Genomic DNA, 21,649 nt, shown 5'->3' on the forward strand with positions numbered 1-21,649 from the left:
ATGTGGGTTGACATGTATTGCAGCTGTGCACCAGCCTTCATCTTTAATACATGGGTTGTTCCCTTCAGGTGTCTGCAGATTCACAGAATCGTATGTTGGTGTTTCAGTGTTTTATGCTGAAACAACCAGCCTCCCACGGGGAGGAAATCACAAGGCATGCTTAGTTCCAGCTTTAAGCTGGATAAAGTCCTGCCCCTACATTTGTGTTTTTGGAATCCATTTCTTGGCAAAACTTTGCAACTACTATTACACTGGCACTGTTCCTCTCTCTTCCTGTTCCTTCATTTTTATCATCTACTCCTCTCTGTCTTCATACTTCTCACATTTTTATCATCATGTGAAACATCCTGCATGTCTCTCTTACAGAGAAAATGAAAAACGTGCCTGCCTCCCTAAGTGCTTTGAGAGCCTGTTTCATATTTTGCAGAGGCGAGTCTTAGAAGTGTTTAAATTGCTCTTTCCTGAAGGCAGGCAATGCCCTTGACTCCCAGCACACTCTCATTTCGTGTTGGAACATCAGGGGAAGATGTGTCTTACAGATATCACTCTCCCCATGCCCAGCAAAGTGTCCCACTGGTACTTTCAGAGGGAAAATTGATGCCTCCATCTCTTTCCTCCACATGAAACTAGTTGTGCCTACTGGGATGGCAACGTATGTCTCCAATGGCTGCCATGATCAAAAGGCAAGGACCTGCTGCTTCTGGTCATCTTCTTTGATCCAAATGGGTCTTGGCCTCCAGCGGAGACAGTCATGACTTCTTTGATGACAGTGGAAAGGGGTTGAGAGCAGTCAGTTGGAAGTCACAACCTACCTCAGCCTTTGGGATTCCAGCAGGATAGCAATGGGCTGCAGTGAGTTCTGGGAACAAACATTCAGAAAACTCCTTTAGCAGCAACCTCCCTCTGAGCTTTGCACCTGAGCACAGGCAAAGACTCAGAGCATAGCTTCCAGAGCAGAGCGTGGTGCTAATGAGAAAGGCAGGAGTACCCAGCTAATGAGGACAGAGGATTTCAAGCTCTCTCATTCTGCATAGTTGGTTGGAAGGAGCATCTGTGACCTGGTACTGCTTTCCCAAGGACTGACTGCTTCACCTAAGCTGTTCATGTGAAAAACTGGCACTAGATGCAAAAGCTCAGTCAGAACGTCCCATCACCATGTGTAATTTCATTTACATCCATTAAGCCAACACTTTGATTTTTCTTGTGTCTTTTACCTGAAATCTCCTGCAAACTGCAGGCAAGGCAGAGCTAACTTCACATAGCAGGAAATTCATCCACCTCTACCAGAGACATGGGCAGCTCTCTACCACTGCATCCTAAAGATGTGCTTTCACTGTTGTCTTGAGGTGACCCAGAGACCATGCTGCCACAGAACAGAGTAAACCAGATCTCTCTCTTCCCCCAAGGCTGCTCATTCCTGCCCCCTCCTTTGTGTTAGCACTAGAGGTCATACAGCTTCTCATTCTAGCTGGAAACTGAGCCTGCCAAGAGTTGGTTTTCAGGAAGACAAGAGACCCAGTACAACTCACTCTGGTTGCAGAGTACCAGCGCTGCTCCCAGACAAAGGGTGGGAGCAAGCAGCTGTGAGAGCACACAACAGATTGTCTCCTTCGATAGCATCACCGTCTCAGCTGGATGAGACTGGTTGTAAAGCTGCTCTCTATGCCTATAAGACTGGCAATCACAGGAAATAAAGAGCATTACTATCAGCTGAAACTGAAGCAGGAAACTGTCAGAAGGCAGTTGCCCCCTCAGCCCCACAGATTTCACCAGCGCAACAAGTGCTAGCTCCCAAAATCATGAGAAAAACATCAAAAGACCCATATTACACATGACCAGAACTACTTCCATTTAATTTGAAAATGCTTCTCCCAAGCATCCTGTAGTAGTATATATTCATGCTAAAAACATAGAATTCCGGTGTGATAGGATACAAATTAGATTCTCCCAAAGGAGAACGCTTGCTCTAAGAGTTGCAAGTAGCTAACTGAAGTTTTCATCTTGGCCAAGGTCTGCAGTGTGTGCTGGGACCAGTGCTGCTGGAAGGGGTGTGAGGAGATCCCGAGTGCTCTTCAGCATGGAGGGAACTCCTGCTCTGAAAGGATTCATTTGCCTTCATTGCCCAGCACTGAGGGAGCATTAATGGTGTTGGAAATACAGAATTTTTCAGTCAGTTCTAAAACTGAGGCTACCTTTTCCCTCCACTGCACAACCTGAGTGGCTTGATTGAAGCTCCCACTAAAACCAACAAATAAGATGTCCATGGGTGTTTGGTAAGATCCAGGGATTTTGGTCTCTTGCAGTGCCAGTGCTCAACAGAAGCTGTGGTTGGTGATTCCATAAAGGGAAATACTCCTCTCTGCTTGTGAAGTCAGGGCTGGAATTGACTTTACTTCATAAAGCATGAAATAAAACCCTGATAACATGAGGAAAAGATGGAGGTAGACAGATAACTAGAGAATTTAGGATTAGGGTGGGAAGTGTCTCCTTCCTCCAGGTTTTTGGAAGAATAAAAGCTACTGCTACAGTGCAGTGGAGTTTGCTTGTGGCTGCCTGAGAGACTTCCTATATGCAAGTCCTTTCTCAAGTTCTCTGCCTTAACTTTTCTAACTGAGCACAGCAGGGACAAGCAGGTTTAGTGGAAGACAGGATCTGGGGGTCACAGGACTCATCTCCTGTAAGCTCTTCTGAAGCCCCTGCAGACTTTCTGTGAAGTCACCTGGCAAGGCCGCCCCCAGCTCAGCACTGCAGAGAAGCACTCTCAGCACAACTGTAGGTGATGCCCAGGGGGCTCGCGTGGCCCTCTGCATGCCCAGAGCAGCTCCAGGGGTATTACCTGTTTCATCGCTGTACTCCCCATCAGGGCAATCCACACACTCGAAGCAGCAGGTGGGCTCTCCCTCAATGATGCCCTTCCTCGTGCCTGGGAGGCAGTCCCTGCTGCAGTTAGAGAAAGGCACCTGCAAGAAAAGAGCCCAAGGAGGGTTAACGGTGGCAGTGCCCCACGTGCAGCTTTTCTACAGCAGGACCCTGGGCTTCCTCCAAGGGTGTTACTGCTTGACTAGCATGCTGGATGGAGAACCTCAGAGCTCACCTCTTTGCTCCACACAACAGACACATTTTGCACAGTAGTTCTTCCCCAGCTTACTGCAGTGGTATTTGTTTGAAAGACCACATCAAAGGATGGTAGATCAGCAGATCTTTGTAATCTCTTCTGTGTTGTGGGCACTGCAAACTCATATGTGACCCATGATACACATACCAGAAAACAGTCATTAGATGGTCAAAAGACAATCAATCTCTACTGGCAGGAATTTGAGTCAACCTTGCAAATACATTCCATATAGTCCATATTGTGTGCTGACAATTTATGGGAATTAAAACAGTTTCTTGAAATCCAATTCCTCTTCCTCTCCTGAAGACCCTTTCCAACCCAGAAACAAAAAAGGTAAATTAACTAGACCAGGAGTTTTCATATGAAAGAAAGGCCTTGTTTTTAGAACACTGAGCATCTAAAGATGCAAATTGGCAGCTATATGCAAATCCAAAGGCTTCCAGACTTCTGCTGCTGCAAATGATGAGCTGTGTCACCTGCTGGCTGTGTATTTATGCTGTGTGTGAGCCAACCTGGGCATGGTCATATCCCTGCAGCAAGTGGTTGCATGGGCATGCTCCCTGCATACCTAATGCACACTGAGAATGAGGAGTTCAGCATAGTAAGTGGAATCCTGGGCCTTTTTTACACAGGAGCACAACCTGAGGTTGGGCTCTCCTTTTCCCAACAAAATTAAGGAAAGAGAGGTCACAGAGAAGATGAGTTTCCCAGCTCAGGGGAGGTAAACCCATGATTTCCACTGCCACCATGATCCGTGCATGCTTAAGGGCTGCTCTGGTTGGAAGCCTCCATTCAACTTTTTAGAAGTTTGCTGCTAGCTTTCCCAAGTGCTGATCTCCAGGAACCTACTATGTGGATGCACTTAGGTGGTGAGTCTGGGGTATAGTTTGGATATATCCTGTGTGCAGGCACTGACCTCAGCCACAGGGTATGCAAGTACTGCAAGTAAGTTGCCTCGGTAGTGGAAACTCCTATGTGGAGATGCCCATTTTGATATTCACCTGCAGCTGAGGGTGGCCACTGTTGCCTATCACTCTGAAGTATAGCTGCAGCACAGTTTGGGAACACTGTTTCTAAGCTGTTAATCAGGATTGCATAATTAATTGGACAGATACATATCCAGGACAAATCCCTGAAGCTCCCCACCTGAAGCACTCTTTGCTGTTAATATCTATTCCTTGGGCCAGTCTTTCAGCAGGCAGGGCATCCACCACGAGGACTTCACCACTCTAGACAGTCGCTGATGATTTTGAACAGGGCTGAATCAAAGGCCTGACTGAAGTCATGCACTGCTTCCCCATTATCTACTAAGCTGACTGAGCTTCCAAGGAGGAACATTAAATTGGTCTGGCATGATTTCATCTTGACAAATCCATTTTGCTTTTTCTTATCAGTTTATTATCCTGTGTTTATAAACTGTTTAATAGGGTTTTTTTATCAAGTCTTTGAGGTTACTGAAACCCAGCTCGATTGTGTGTAATTTCCGTGGCTTTCCTATCTCTGCTTTTAAAAACAGGTATTACAATCACTGTCCTCTAATCCTGTGAGACATCGCCCATCCTCCACATTGCTCAAAGATGAATTGCTAGCACTTTTGAGATTGCTTTGGCTGCCTTCTTAAGTATTCTGTGGGGAATTTCATCAAGTCCTGCCAAAAAGAATCTATCTATCTTACCTACTCTTTAACTTGTTCTTTTGCAAGTCTGGCGAATGCTGAAGTTCCTGTGTTAGAATTAACTACATTTAATCTTTTTTTGAGGATGGCATAGGCACAGAAAGCTTCAGCAAGTGAAGTACTGAGTACTTGCTTTGAGCAAAGCCTTTTATCTGGAAGAAATTCAAACTCTACATAAACTGAAAAAAAAAAAGCTGCAGCAGACACAGGGATCACAAACCCCTCCACTGGCACACAATTTATGTGACACTTGTCAACATCCAGTCTAACTTTTAACAGTTTAGGATAGAGAATGGAGGTAAATATAGTGCTGTTGGAGGAATTTAGACCAAGTGAACACAGTTACTTGGTTTAAGTAAAAACCAGTAACATCCTAGCTGTTGGAAAAGGCGCCAATGGCATTTGCAATGATCAGGAGGGGTTAGGACATCAGTTTTTTTAAATGCTGCTTGTAGCTTGTGCTCAAAGACTCCAGCTGGGCTTAGAAAAGCCTGAGCTCAGTATTTCTGTGGTAATGTGCTCTGCCTGACCCATGCCTCCTTCAGAGAGTTCTGGATTTAAGCCGTAAGTGAAGCTGGGCTATCTGGAGTAAGTAAGATTTAATGGATAGTGTAATTGTATTAGGCAAGTGTAGCTACTGCAGAAGCAGTTACATATCTGTCAGGAAATGTGAATAATCACCTGGAAGTGAATTGCCTTGTTCATTAATCGGGTGCTGATTTAACACATCTAAACATTGCAACCAGGCCCCACAGTGACATTTCTAAGCTCCCTGTGTCACCTCCCAGGCCACAAGCCAGATGCCTGCTCAGCATCCCCTCTGGAAGCCAGGGTTTCTGTCTAGGCTGGAGGGTACTCTTACCTGGAGATCTCTGCACCACATTCCCATCACACGGGGGAGACACAGCCCTGGCTGCTAGCGATGATGGTTATGCTGAAACGATCTAACGTATGCAAGGAAGTGGAGAAGGACTTAGGCTTGACTAAAATCAATGGCTACATCACGTACTCTTGAGACTACAGAAACACCTTCTGCTAGATTAAAAAAAGGTAGCAGGTACTGGCATCTCTATTTGAGCACCATGTCCAAATGAACCTGGGCAGATTGACAGGGCTTAATACCCAGGCCCATCAAATATATAGGAGGGGAGAAGCAGGTGCCTGTTATTTCCAGAAGCGTGTAATCAGGGTGTGAAAGACTATGGCAGAGACCATGTATACAGTAAGATGAATGGATCTTTTTAATGAGACATGGAGCCATAATATGAGGAGCCTGCAGGTTAAGTTCAAATTTCAGCCTGCAGAAACTTGGGAAATGGTGCTGTGAGGATTTAAGCACCTACCTCTTTAGAGAATCCACTCCACAGGATCTTGTTTTCATTGATAAAGAGCCTCTCCCCTTTCTTGGCATAAACATTGTAGTGCCCAACCTCTTCAAAGACGACCGAGCCATCTTCTGGAGAGAGGTGCCAATTGATTATTGAGTAATTCCCTACCAGGTCCCCAAACTCATCAAAATCCACTTGCTCCCCCATGTTATTGGTGAAATTTAAGTGTCGCAGATGCTTGAGCACCTAGAGAGAGATGGAGAGACATCATGAATGCCTGCCTGTCACAACCCTACCACAGCACACATCTGCTACAGGGACAGAACTGGAAATAATTACTACAGTCCTTAATCTCTTAAAAATCAATTAATTACAGTAGTAGTAGGCTTTCTCTCATAGACATTATACACACACAGAGCCTGTACAAACCTTGCAGACAGCATGAGGTATCATGGCCCTCAAGGTGGTCAGCATCCATCTGTAACACCAGTTGTTACCCCATCAGCCAGTTAGCATTCCTCTTCAGTCCCTTTTGATCCACCTCTGAAAAGCCATCGGGCAGCTCTTTGTCAGGGGCAGAGAAGTGACAGCAGCCACTGACGTGTTTTAGTCACCCATGCATCCCTCTCACCCTGCTCTTGTAACCACTTTGCATAAATGCTCTCAGTTGGCATCACTCACTGCTGAATAATCCAACACTTGGAAACGGGAATGCCAAGAAACAATTCAAACTTGACTTTTGATTGAAACACCTCAAGCTCAATGCACTGCAGTAAAAAACAACAAATCAAGCTTGGTCGCCATATGGCAGGTCTGGAGAATTCATACTCCTTTTTCTTTGCTCCTGACTCTTGGTTGTGTAGTTTCAAGTAATCACATTCTGCCTGTCCCCATGTGTTGACTCCTGTAGTTTTCACCTCATGCTTTAAACTGCCATATGCTGCAGACAAGTACAGTTAACCTCAGGGACAACTGCAGCTGCAAAATTCATGATCTAGATAGCCTGACAGGTAGCCCAAAGAAACTGCAGCATGAAGGAAAGCCTGTACTGGCTACTGCAATACAGTTAATCCATATATCTTCAGAAGTTAGTTGCTGGTTTATGCACTTATCAGATTTCCAGTCCTCCTCCCTCCCCCCCTCCATCATTTAATGGCCATAGCAGGGGGTTGGAACTAGATGATCTTAAGCTCCTTTCCAACCCTAAATATTCTATGATTCTATAATTCTTAGTTTCTCTGTAGAGGCCACCTATGGAAAGCTGAGGTGACTCTGAGGGCTGCCAGCTGCCCCTAGATCACTGACATGTAGTTGCTGCTGTGGTTCTAGCATTTGTGGCAGCCTGTCAGCCCAGTCTTGTCTCTCTCACCTGTGAGTGCCCAAACATATGATCTTGGATGGCAACATATAAGAAAAACCACAATGAAATCAATTTGTCTGGGCAGGCAGAGCCTTCCTCATGCCCCAGACATAGAACAGTCAACATTGTTTTGATTAAGCCTTTTCACCTGGAAGCACAGGGACAGGGGAGCAGAATCACTCCATTAATTCCTGTCAGTTATGCTAAATTGTCTAATTTTTCTCTGTTTCCTTTTGGGATCCTCGTATCTCAAGCTAAAATCTCCAGAGCTACCGACATATCCTCCTCTCACTGCCTGTATCAATACCAGCCTGACAGGGTCTGGAAAAATCACAGCGAGGATGTGGCTGGCAGTGCCTTTTCAGCTTTGTGCGATGTGATGGAAGTACATCAAAATGTTGCCCCAGTATTCAGCCTTTGGATAATGGATGAGATGGTGGAGGCAGGATTTCTTTCTGTCTTTCTCATCCCCGCTGGCCTTCCTCTGTAGACCAGCTACCCCATAAGGTGTGCTGCTGAAGTGGTCCCACTTAAAAGTCAGGACCTGTCCCTGGAAGACCTCACCCTCTGATGGACATGGCAAAAGAAGGTGCTCTGCTCTGGCACTTTACAGTGGAGAGCCAGGGCACTCCTGCCTGCTGTGGGGAAGGAAAGAAGACATAGCTCTCCTTTCCTCCCCCTCATCCCTGAGGGGCACTCAAGAAGATGCTACTTGCCCACTTCCGTCAGGGAACAGTGAGAACAGAGAAGAAGCAGCTCTGAGTTCAGAACAAGTGACACAAGGTCTGCAGATCCCCAGTGACATCTGTACTGCATCAACTCACTTTGACCTCATTTTAGTAGGGCTGCAATCTTGGACATGTTAGCAGGAACCTTGTCCACCAGCAGTAAAGTCTGATTTAAAGTCCCAAGAAGGGAACCTGTGTTCCTCTAGCACCTACCGCAGGGTGACACCTTCAGCTTTGACATCCAGATCAGGTTTGAGTTGTTATGTTAAGCTGAATGCCATATTTCTCTTCACTCCAACTCAGTAGTGCACTCTCATGCAGCACTTTAGCACTCTGCTGAGCAACACTAGGATAGCCTGACTGGGTATCACTTCTGGGTTGACTGTTATCTGTATAGACAGGAGATGCAGGCCTTGCACTTCTCTTGATTACAGCTACTACACACATTAGGAGACAATCTTACAAGAGCCATATTGAAGGTTCTCTAGTTCAAGTTTTGCCTCTCCTGGGAGGAGGCTGGTTGGTCTTATAGTCAGCAAGATCAACAGTGGAGAGAGTTCTGGATTACCTTGATGCACTTTCTTTTGTTTTATTTCACAGTGTTGATCTCAATAGCCTATTCCTTTGCCTTTTCCTATAGTCTTTTCCTATTCCTAACATTAGGCTGCTTAGAAAGTAATATATACCCCTAGCTACTGGTGGGGTTTTGTAGGATTAGTTTAGCAGCATGTTCCCACACCTACACCTGAAGACTCAGGTTACAAACCATTTCATGTATGAGCTGGTATCTCTATCTGGCAGGTAAATATTCATATAAAAGCACTGATCTGCACTTAATGTTTTTCTGCAGGCATAGAATAGCAGCTTCAGCTATGCAGCCATAGCTGGGGAGCAGCAGAGCCTGGTGTATCAGTTCATGCAGGAAAGACACGTGCCCTATTTAAAATCCCAAATGGAGGGGCAACAGAACAACAGGAGTAACAAAACCTGGTTTCTCTTTCCAGGAAATACCAAAGCTTGCCTTCAAGTCTAAATTTCTGAAGGGCAGCTTGTGAAATGGTAACTGAACAACTAGTGGGACATGTTCCTGGTTTAGATGGTAAGAAAATCCCAGGATGATATCTGTGTATCACACAAGTTCTGCTCTCAGGAGGATGAAAATATGGTTTAAACAGCCGAGGAATATAGAAGCACTGAACTTTAAAGGAGGAAGTTGTAGACTCTGAGTAACTACAGCACTCTTTTACAGGCAGCATTCTATCAATGATTAGCTAAAGGCTTTACAGTTAAGAATGTGTCACTGTGTTTTGTAACTAAAAATAGAAACATAAATACCCAGGACTCAATCCACAAAGACTTAAAAGACCCTGCTTCAGTGAGGGCAAGAGCACATGTCAGGGATGCGTGTGTCATATTCTGGAACTAAGAGTTTATGAAAGAAGTGTTGACCTCGTGTCTTGAATACACCGTCAGCAGCTGGTGGAAGCCTGCAGGGAGAGCATTGTACAAGCTGCTGTCTTCAGATGGAATTTTTCCTTCTTTTTTTCCCCCCTCTGTCACAGGCTTCACCTTGAATTGCAATGCCTTTTAATTAAAACACCTATTATCAGAAAGGACTTGCAAGCTGCCCTCTAGTTCACCCTCCCATTATTCCTGGTAAGGCCATTCCCAGCATCATAGCATCCCATCCTTTATCCAGGCTAGATATTCTGGATCATGTGCTTTTCACTCTTATGGAAGGATCATAAATACAGCCGTATTAGGTCAGACTGGCAGCCCGTCTCCCAGGACCTGTTTCTGATTGTGGCCACCAGCGAATACCAACACAAGAGTAGAAGGGGATGTGACGATTCCCCAGAATACTCTCGCATTTTGCAGCTCAATTACTTCCTAGGCCAAAGGTCTTTGTATCTGGTAACCTGTGGTGGATTTTTCTTCCACGACATCGCATATTTGTGTTCTGTACCAGTGCAAACTTTTCACATCCGCAGCCTCCTATAGCAAGGAGGCTTACATTTGATGAGAAAAGCACCTCTTCTTGTCTGTTGGAACAGAGTAGCTACAAATGTCTTTTGATGACTTTCATGCTTATGTTGGAAAAGAATTGTCATTTGCTAGTCATGTTTTCCATGCCTCTCAGGACTTTACAAGCCTTTGTCAGATCTCTCTTCAGCCATCTCTTTCCCAGGCTGATGAGCCTACCTGACTTTGCTGCTTCTTGTACAGAAGCTGTTCCATTGACCCTTCTCCAAACTTTCCCAGTTTGGAAGTTTCTCTTTCATCAGTTCTGAGACCTGAACATGATATTGAAGTGAGATGCACACAGGGTTAATAAAGTGGTCCCAGGGCACTCTGTTTACCTCCCTGTCCCTTTTCCAGTGTGACTGTTCTTAACAATACCTTTGCTTCTTTAACCACTACTTAAGAGCTGAGGAGTTCACCCAAGGACCTGCTCATGCTTGAAGATCACGTCTGTGATTAGTTAGAACTCACCACTTTTATCCTCTGCTGACTGTCTTTCAACCAACTATTCAACCATGTGAGGACTGAATTTGGTAACAGGCTACCAGAAGCCTTTTAGAAGCTTCAGCATACTCCATAAGCTCCCTTTATCCATATACATCCCAATGCCTTCAAACAGCTTCAGGAGATTTGTAAGGTAAGGTTTCTCTTTGCAAAAGTCCTCAAGTCCTCAGTATATTCTGTTTTTCCTTCCTGATACGTATATATATTTATTATTTTCTTTACTAATGTTTCTAATAATGGGCTCATCAGGCTCTGCTAGTTCCTTGGATCTCCTCCAGGATCCTTTTAGGAAATTGATGTCACATCTGTCAACTTTCTAGGCCTCAGGGCTTAAGACTGTTTCAAGTGACAGGTTGAGCACAATAGCCAGCACTTCAACTACTTCATCTGTGAGCTCTGGCAGAGCTCTCAGGTGAACATCATTCACTTGCACTTAAGTATTAAGGTTCATTTTGCTCTTGTGTCCCATGGCTTCTTCAACAGTCACTTCAATCAGACAGATCCTCTACAAGTCCCTCATAAATAAACAAATGCAGGAACTTTCTCAAGTTTGTCCATAAAGAGCACACTTTTCTTCTATCATGTCCTTACCTTGTCTTTTGCTGTGATAATCTATGGCTCAACAGACAGTCCTACTGCTGAAGTGTTTAAATAAGGATTTATGACCTTTTTCCCATTTACAGCCTGTTCCTCATTATGGTTTTTGGCCTGCCTTATTTTATTTTTGCATTTAACCTGCCAGAGTTTATGATCCTTCCAGTTTTACCCACTGGACATAATTCAGCTATTTGAAGGACGCTGTCTCACTTTCAATAAACACCACTCAATACCTCTGTTTTGCCTTGCCAGCTCCCTTAGCTTTTCTTCACCTCTTTGTGATCTGCAGTAGACACGTACTTTGTGTCACTAGTATTAGGGCCAGTGGCAGGCAAAAAACCCCATTTAAATTGTGAATGTTGTCAGGCAGCAGATAATTGTGTGTGTGCTGTGTGTAAGCTGAACTATTACACTCTGGAGCACAAGCTAGCTGCAAGCAGTATGTACTAGCTGTACATTTTGATAGCAGCCGGACTAACCAAAAGTGGCATGTCCCAAATCCTCCAATTAGTAACAAGATGTGAGACAGAACCACCAGTTAGGAGGCTGATTGCAACCAAAACCTAGGGCTCAGGGCTAGAAAGAAGACAGCGAAGATCATATCTGGATGTGAAACACTGGAACTGGGGAAAGATCCTGAAGGAGAAGGAGATGTGTGGAGACAAATGTTGGGGGATGCCCAGTGACCTTGTCCAGGTTGATGATGATGCTCAAGACTGGTAAATGAGAAGCTGCACAGCACTAACCAATGACTTCCACATTGACAGAACACCACTGCGTCCCTGCTGGGAAGGGAAGGTGAGACCTGGTGAATATAACGGTGTGAGGAAAGCAAGTGTGTGTGAGACACTAAGCAGGTTAAATGCTCTAGTCTTGATAATTCTTAAATAAACATCAGTATCCAGATCTGCTATAGGTTGTCATTTAATCTGTCTCAACTGAGACAGGTCCTTAACTGATCTCTATATACTGGCAAGGGTTTAATATCCTTGGCTTCCTTCTGCAGTTTCTTGCTAACATGTTTCCTCACTAGGCCAAATGGTCCTGCAAGAGAAGTGACCCTGGGCACATTATAGGTGTCTGTCCCCATAAAGAACAAACGATTCCCCCTTCTCTTGACACTTAACGTACATTTTCCCACACTGAGTTTTAATTTCTGCCCACCTAGCTATATCCAGGCCTGTAAAGCAGGTCTGGACCAATCGCTACCAAATGTTTTTCTCTTTGCTTTGGTAGAGTGCCCATGCTGAGAGCAGTGAACAATTCCACTTCATGGCTCAATGTGAAGATGAAAAGCTGGCAACTATACTGAAGATGGCAAGTCCTCCTTTTCATTCTGAATTGCTGAGGGCCCATTCTCCACTCTTGTTTTGGATTCCTAATCAAGCACCTGGAGAAGACACTTTCATGATGCTGAAAGAGGTGATGCTGAAAGATGCTGTAAGGGCTTGAGAGCTCAGCTATCACATTAGCCCAGTGGTCATGGCATACAGGATTTGGTTTCTGCCCGTGGCCAAGTATCAGGAGGAAATATGCCCATGGCAATTCTGAAAGAGCCACTTGTAAAATGCTTTAAGAGAAATGTTCCCTGAACCAATAGTTGTTTTTTTTTTCATTTCCTTCCTTGTTTCCATCTATCTATATGTCAACCTTTATTTACATGCTAGCAAAGCTCTAATTTTTACTGTCTATATAAATGTTTAATTACTGCTACATTCTCTATTTTGGGTTAACTTGTTCTGCCTGTTTTTATGTAGGACCAACTCTTAGGCTTTCTCAAAGGCAGTGCTGTCATCACAGTATTGACCAGTTCTGACACAAAGGACCTGAGCAGGCAGGAAGGTGCTGGCTTTAGCCCCTAGAGGTAGTAATACCTGGTTCCAGAAGCCTGGAAATAATAGCACTAGTCATCACCTACTGTGCAAGGACTGGGCTGTAATCCAGGATTGAAACTGTCAAGTTGGTAACAGTGCAGATGAACAAAGGGAGAAGAAGGGAAGAAGGGATGGTATCAAAGGGTTGACATAGATAGTCAGCCAGAGATTCATTGACAATACTGCAAAAGCATTCTGGCAAGATGGGGTGGACATCCCAGCTCTGGTGAAATGCTAGGTGACTTGAAAAACAGGGTGAAAGAAAGAGCTTAGTTCAAGACACAAGAACAGGTATACAAAGGCTGAGAATAACTCAAGAACATTCAAAGTTGTTATGCTTTGATAAGAACTGAGCAACATCCTGGTAAAGCTAGCTGGGTCAATGGGCAGCATGACTGAAGGATAAATGGGTATGACTAATACAATGTGCAATATGTTGGAAGTAGTAATTTAAGCTATTGATAATCTTTATTGGAAACTAAATTACTTAACCACTCAAGACAGAGACTTGTTGATTATTGTAGGCAGTTCAGTAAAAACACTGTGCATTATGCAATTGAAAGAGCAAACAAAATATTAGGATATGAAAGTAAGAAAGAAAATGACAGTAAAAGTATGCTGCCAGTACGTACATCAATAGTACAGTTTCCCCTGGAAAATGCAGTAAGTTCTAGTCATTTGATCAGAAAAGGGCAAAATTAAAGGCAGATTAGAGAAGTCCAGAGGTGGTGATGATAGACAGTCAGATTGACTTCCATTTGAAGAGAAATGAAGTGTGGAATTACTTAACTGCTTATGACTCATGTAGTTATTTGTGGGAAAGAGGTGATATATTCTCACAGAAGCAGACCCCTACCCCTGCAAAGCCAAGTGACTATTCAGGTCTCTAGAGAAGTACAGGACATCAAGCTGCCCTGACAGTATGTGATGATAAGCATATTTTAACTGATAATTGGTTTGGTTCTGCTTCCATCAGGGATATGAGATCCCTAGTCAGCTGAGAGATGGATCGCTCTCTCTCTTCAACTGACAAGTGCCCTCTGCTCGAGAGCAGGCAGCAGTGGTGCTGACATGGGTAACCATGCATACATTTATTTTTGCTTTGTGAGAGAGAAGCAGGCCCTCCACAGAAACTTGCAGAAACTGGGAGAGGAAGGAACTTGGATGAGCTGTGTTGGAAATACCTCACTTGCTCAGCAGAGGCACTTGGTGCTTCCTTTGTCTCATGCTATGCTATGAGTGCTTGGAAACCAATGAAGCCTAGAGTTTCCTAGAACAAGAGAATTCCTCCAGCCTCAGTAAAACCTCACTGGTACACAGTATGTTCATCATCAGTACTCTGGCAGGAAATACAAAGGCACTGCTGGGAAAATTTGCAGAAAATGCACAGATTAAGGCAATGGTAAATAATGACCAAGACAAAGCATCTCCCCCAGATCGCGCTCAAACATCTGTGCTTAATACAGTGAATTTCAGACTTATTCATCAAGGTATAAGAAATTCAAGCCACAGGCATAGAAATGGTACCATGTCCTGCAAAGTATTACTGGCAACTTAATGTAATCCTTCCATGCATGCTGTGGCAAAAGCAAGGCTAATGTAACTTGTGCATGTATAAATGAGGAAGTAATAAGAGTATGTAAATGTGGGATCTTTTTTTTCACTGTCTGGCTGTGCTGAGGCTGTTAAAGCAAAACTGAACATGTGCCAAAAAGAAGGATGAGTAAGTGGACAAGATACAGAAATAAAGCAGAAAACATATCTGATGACTAAAAACCCCACTCTGTTTAAATTATCAAGATAAGTTGAAGGAATAATTTGATCCAATTGCATAAATACCATATGGAGAAAAATTATGAGTACTTCATCTGGACTGTTAAGTCTGATAGAGCAAGGCCAAGTAAGGACCAATGGAACTAAAGGTCAGTTAAATCCCAAGTAGAAATAAGACACGATCTGTGACAAGAGGTGGGACCTGGCATGGATCATACAAATAAAAGAGGTCTACTAGTCAGCGTGACTTTGGGGAAAATAAATCTTGCTAAACACAAGTTTGACTGGCAAACATGGTCCTTCAGAAGTTAAATACTTAGGCTTTATAACCAATCTGAAGCATCCCTTAGCAGGATCAAGATTACTTTCCTGAATGTGACATAAATTCACATTATTTATTATACAAAGGATTTCAAACTGCATGATCATTTGGGAAGTGGCTCCATTTGAACATTTTTTAGGTTTTATTAAGGTTTTGTGCAGAGAGATTGTCTCTGGACAGACAAAGGCAACTCTACAGGTACAGGGAGAGCTAACTGTCAGTGTTGTTAGATGATATTTTGTACTGTACTCTGTTTGCTGCTGTCTTTACCTACAGCCATAATATGAAAGAACCATCATGGCTACCTACTCTAGTCTTAATGCCATAATTCCATTATTTTTCAAATGCCATTGTAATAAATATAATATGGAGAAATCCATTGGGTGCAATGGCCCAGGGTGCTGTGTGTACTAATGGTAAAGTTATCATATTGCTCAATAACTGCTATGGTGAATTACCGAAAAACTTAAGATAGGGCTCTTTTTATTAATTTAAGTCTAAATTTAATGCTAAATAATACAGAATTAATTGTCCAATTATTAAAGCTAATAATAGAGCCAATGGCTCAGTGTTTTCAAGTAGCATAATTCACATATAATGTCTTGTATAATCAAAAATTGATTGAAATGTCTTTTCTGGGAGGTGTTTAATGCTACCTCTGCCCAGCTGTGCAGCGAATGAAGCTGTATATGTGTCTCTTTGCACCCATTTGATGTTGCTCTCTTCTAACAGCCCTTTATGGATCAAAGTCCCAGTAAGGTCTGAAACAGCATGTTGCAGAGAACACTGCTGATACTGATTTGCTGATATTGTGCCTTTCTCTAAGAGAGGAGAAAGCCATAGCTTTTGACTGTAAATTCATTTCTATTTGGAACTATAGGATGAATTACTTCACTGCTTGGGTAAGCTGCCTCTCTGCTAGAATGAGAACCAACTGACACTGCGTACTTGGTATCATTTCTTGTAATAAAACAATGGACATTCATCAAACCTGAGCTCAATGGTTATTTATAATCTATCTAAGAACTACTATCCATTAAAAAAGTAAATAGAGTCCTAACGTTTCCTATAGTCACACTGAGTTGACTGAACTCATGCAACCATTTCAGGCATTTAGAATGGGAACTTGCAAACACAGCCACATGTCCCATCAACAGTCAACTGAAGTCCCAGTGAATTCACTGCTGCGGTGTTTGGACAGATGATCTGCTTGGATACTGGCTTAAAACTGGCATTTTTCCTATTTCCTTTATCAATATAGGTCTTGGCCAACAAAAAAAAAAAAACCAAAAAATCATGTCAAGGCTTTAATTTCTACAGCTTCTAAATAACCTTCATGTAATTCCTCCTAGAGGCAGAGGTAACAATCCTTTGTGAGCAAGGTGTTGCTTCTGGTCCAGTGGGGAGATCACTCTTTTAATTCTACAAGGCAAAAGTGTCCTGTGTATGCCAGGAAAGGCAATTTGTTCTCCTTCCTCCAAACTTCGCCCACTGTGTGGAGCAACACCAGTCCTTCATAGTGCATGAAAGTGCACTTGGGGTTAAAACTATGTGGCTGGTCAATAAAGCATCTGTGCAGATGACTGACCACCCAGGAAGAAAAGAAATAATAAACTATGCTATGATTATTGTGCCTTTGAACTTAGCTTCAACACTACCTTGGGATAAATGGAAATCAGCCAAGTCAGAAGAATTATTATAACATGAAACTGAATTTTCGATAAATCCACTTGTTCCCTCACCTCACTTTCTGAGTGCCTTTCAGGGCACTCTCAAGAAGCCCTTTGCCATCAGCTCCATTTGTGAGTAGCATCAGAAAAGGTCATTCTTAGAAGAAACTTTACATGCTTTTGTGTAAAAAAGACATGCTGTGTCTTAGTAAAAAATACTGATGTCTTGGTAATTCAAAGGATAATTATCCAAAGTCACTACAGACAGACACATTATACAAACAACTCATGGAGCGTTCTCTAAAATTCCCAGGTCCAATATAGGCAGCAAAACTGACTTCTTTCCCCCAAGTGACAAAGGTACAAATGAGCTTCATAAATATTAGAAAATGCTTCCTTTCAAATACAGCATATAAGTGACTATATTAAAAATTACTTTTATGAAAAATTCAGCATGTTTGGAGGTAGGCAGGAGCCCTGTGTTTTTTTTGTCATCAGGCAGCGTGTACTACCCCAATTCAGAAGTTCAGCCATTCCTTATTAAGTAATTAATAACCACAACTCCTCACTTCACAACACAGAGGTTATGTATTTGCTGTATGCAGTTCATTAACCCTTCTCCTAGCAAGAAGGGTGGTGGCTTCCCTGTGCATTCTCTACAGGAGATAGTACAGGCCTGACACCCTCCGTCTCCTACCTTTAGTACTCTTAACCCCAGTTAAGTCTTGGGTTTTTTAGTTGCAGAGACATCTGAATAATACTCCATTTATTATCTGTTTACATGAAGAGCTCACAAGCCATGTTCTCCACTGACAGGAAGCTATTATCTCCAAACTGATGGATAAGTGATCATCTGTTACTGGCCTTGTGGGGAAATGGCTGTTTGCTCTATTGACCCACACATTTCTGTGTGTGGCTCAAGCTGTCTCTCAATTCAGTCTCCTGTAACAAAGGCACCCTGGTAAAATCATAGAATCATAGAGTAGTTTGAGTTGGAAGGGACCTTCAAAGGCCATCTAGTCCAACCCCCTTGCAATGAGCAGGGAAAATGCTTGCTTTCTGTTCATAATAAATATATATCTAGTGCATATGTAAGGCAAACTAGGTGAGGTTTTGCAGTTGCCTGATATTCAGCAGCTTCCTCTGTCTTCATTGCAATTGTGACTAATTTTCACACCAGCCTCAGTTAATACCTGTTCTGAGAGCATTTCATTCTCTGTACCACAAAGCACCTGTTTTCCATGCACCATTTTAATTGTTCAGACAGGCCTATGTAGTTCAAGAGACACAGAATTGATCAGATAACCCATTAGGCTCAAAGGTCTGGAGAGATGTGTGCCATCTAAGGCATCATTCACTTCTTTAAAGCCTTGCAGAATCAATTTCCAGCTAGCCAGACATACCTAAATGTAAAGTTGAAGAAGGCACCAATCCATTTTTACCTTTTCATAACACAGATCACCAGCAAAGGGGAAGGAACTGTTGGCTGGAAGGTGCATGAGTGCAATAAACTTCAGGTGTTGCTAGGTGAAGCCAATTTGTATTTGCTTTGATTTTGTTGAACAGCATATGGCAGCTTTTCACAAAGGCTGAGGTCAATCAGATTTCTAGGCACAGCATAATTTACAGGAGCACGTCTTTAACCTGCTAATCATTAGGACAGCTCATTTTTCAGCCTGTGAAGCATGCTTTGCCTTGGTGCCTGGAAGAGCTACCTCATTTTTCACTCATGAACCTGCCAAAGTTCACAGCCTCCAGCGTAACCACAACCTGCAAGTCTTCTGGGAGTCCACCTAAGGATGCTCTGCTCTGTGACCCTGTGACTGCACACCTTTGCCTTCTCAAATCCACAGGAGCCTCTCTTCCCCAATTAGTCACAATACTCTTACTGCGAATCAGAAAGAAAAGCCCATCAGCTGCTTGTTGGCAATCATCACACAGTCAAATGAATGGGCAGAAACATTGTGTCTGAAGAAAAGGCAGGGTTTTCCTCTTCTCACACATTAAAAATATGAAGTAGTGAATATTTCCAATGCTAACCATTCTGTGATGCTATGATTTGCTCCAAAGGACAGATTAGGATTCCCTACCAGCTTTCCCCTATTTTTTTTCTGCAGGTCTACCCAGTGTTTGAAATGAGAGGGAGGCACCAGAGAGGCTCTTGTAAATGCCTCAAAGGGTTATAAATCTTTGCACAGACAAGAACTGAAAAAGACCAGATGGACTTGTTGTTAGAAGTGACTATGGGAATAGCCACATGAGCAGAGACCAAGAAAATGAAGGAATTTGAAGGACCTGGGAAATCTGATCAAGGAAGATACTAAGAAAAAAGGGCTTCAAAAAGCTGTTTGAGCTGGTATGGAGAAACAGGCCAAATGATGGAGGGAATTTTGAGAAAGAGGCAGCATCAGCGCAGAAGTCCTGAGTCCATGTCCCACCTCTTGCCTCACGTTCCCACTGCTATTCTGCAGCTTAAAGGAAAGCCTGGATTTAGGGGAGGCCAGTTCATGAACCAGAGCAACAGATAGAATTAATTACTCAATGCAGTCTCTTAAAAATATTCACAGCCCACCAGCAGTAGGGAATGGGCATCTGTTAATCAGAGGTGATGGAGTTCTTTAAGAGGACTCTTTCTGTTTTACTATTTGCTGTCCTGCACTTTAAACCTCAGTGCTTTGTGTAAAATTTTGCCTTTTCTGAATGTGACAAAAATTGCAGATACATTTCCTTCTAGATTGCCCCTCACCTTGTCGTTTCCTGAACAAAACACTGCAAAAAGAAGTAATTAAGTGTTTTAAGGCACACGCATTGCTCACAAAAAAGGCAGCACACACATCCTATCAAAGTCTGTCATTTTCTGTAGAGTACAGAAGTGCCAGTTTTCCCATTTTGGGATAGAGGACGGAACCCTCCGGGCAGCTCTGCACATGGAGTGAGCCACATGGCTCCTGCCTGGAACCTGCTCTGCCTGTTCACCAGCTCTGCCTGTGCCCACATCTCCACATGTGCTGCAGCAGCCTGTGAGCTCAGGCTCACCAGTACCATATCTAGTGAGGATGTCCACTGCCAGCTTCAGAGGCAAACAAAGCAATGCCTCTGGGTCTGTGGACAGGGTCTGTCATCACAAACACAGGAAAAAAACACATGAGAAAAGCACAGAAACCCAGCCTGGTTTGGGTTGGAAAGGACCTGAAGATCATCTGTTTCCAGCCCGCTGCCATGGGCACGGACACCTTCCATTAGATCAGGTTGCTCCAAGCCCTGTCCAGCCTGGCCTTGAACACTGCCAGGGATGAGGCAACTACAGCTTCTCTGGGCACCCTGTGCCAGCACCTCACCACTCTCCTAGCGGTGAAACGAGCAAGCAGCTTCTTAAACAAGCAGCGGTAAATAAGTAGAGAAGAAAGTTATTAGTATTTGATATTTCAGCTTGGCAGACACAGAAAAATCCCATGCTTCCCATGCTGAAAGATACTTAGAGTTTTCTTAAACTGTAAATGGCAAATTCTTAATCGAAGAACTACACCCAATTTAACCAACTCACAGTAATCCTGTGCTAAGATTCCTGCTGTCCAGTTCAAATCAACTGATCACTCAGGCAAAAATGTTATTTTTCTATACAGACCCACACAAGTATCCTCCACAAATTCTATAAAGCAGTTCGTTCAAAAGGTTTGTGTTACAAGTCCATAAAATTAACAATTAGCAGGCAATGAATAAATAACAAGTCACATATGCTAATGGCATAACACCACTGAACGGCAACAAAATTAAATGGTACCTAATTAAATTGTGGAACGCACCATTTATCTTCCCCAGCCACCAATCCTGCTGGCAAGGGCTGCTCTGGACAGGATCAGGCTAATCCAACCATGAGTTCACCAAGTTTGCCTTATCTGTCGCCCACACCACCTGGTCAGTGATTGCAGACAGTATTAGCAGCTGCTGCCCCTAGTCTCAGGTATGGATGCTTCCTAACACTGTCCTTGCTCTCGTAGGTCACCTCCTTTCAAGCTGATTGTGAGAGCAGGGAGCTGGTGTTGACCATCAGCAGAAGTACCACTGAAAATGAGACTGACTTCAGCTGAAAGATTTTCTTCTTTCTGGTTGTCAGATGCTGGAGGATGCTCATTTGTGAGGTGAATTCACTAACCTCATGGCTGAGGAAAGCTTCCTGAGGGTAATGAGCCACAATGCCTGATATGAAGTAGGTGTGCACACAAATTTGACATTTACCTGCTATTCATGTGTTTGATTTTGAAATGAAGTGAAAAAATGCGCAAATATTGAATCTGCTTGACAGCCAGCACCACATAATGGTAGTAATTTCAGGTATAGCCTATTCCTTTGTAGCACCCACTGTTCCTGCCCAGTCATGTTATCCCCCACATACTCTTTCTTGATGCTGATTCCCTCCTTTAAGGCAAGTATGCATACCCAAAAGCCTAGATCACCAGGATGCTTTACACTTTGGTACAGCCATCCTTCAGCACCAGACAAGCAACACAGAAATTAAAGGACATTCTTCCCATTTGTGGAATCCTCAACAAACACCACATTATCTTACTTAGCTGTGGTATGAATATCCTGCTTTACTTTCCAAGCTGACAAGGCATAAAGGAGCAAATTAAAACCACATTTATTCTGGATTGTTTTTACCGACACAGTGAAAGCTAAAACT

At 43.3% G+C, this 21,649-nt stretch overlaps 1 protein-coding gene across 1 annotated transcript in view; it reads right to left on the bottom strand.

The window, feature by feature from the left end:
* Nucleotides 1-21,649, bottom strand: part of CASR (calcium sensing receptor) — a 74,187-nt gene that overhangs the window by 3,228 nt on the left and 49,310 nt on the right. The window contains exons 5-6 of the mRNA XM_030471968.1: nt 6,134-6,364; nt 2,837-2,960 (exon numbers count right to left, since the gene is read on the bottom strand). Of these exons, the coding sequence (XP_030327828.1) occupies nt 2,837-2,960; nt 6,134-6,364 (355 nt within the window). The remainder of the gene's footprint in view (nt 1-2,836; nt 2,961-6,133; nt 6,365-21,649) is intronic.

This window comes from Strigops habroptila, chromosome 2, assembly GCF_004027225.2.
Source record: "Strigops habroptila isolate Jane chromosome 2, bStrHab1.2.pri, whole genome shotgun sequence".
NCBI lineage: Eukaryota > Metazoa > Chordata > Aves > Psittaciformes > Psittacidae > Strigops > Strigops habroptila.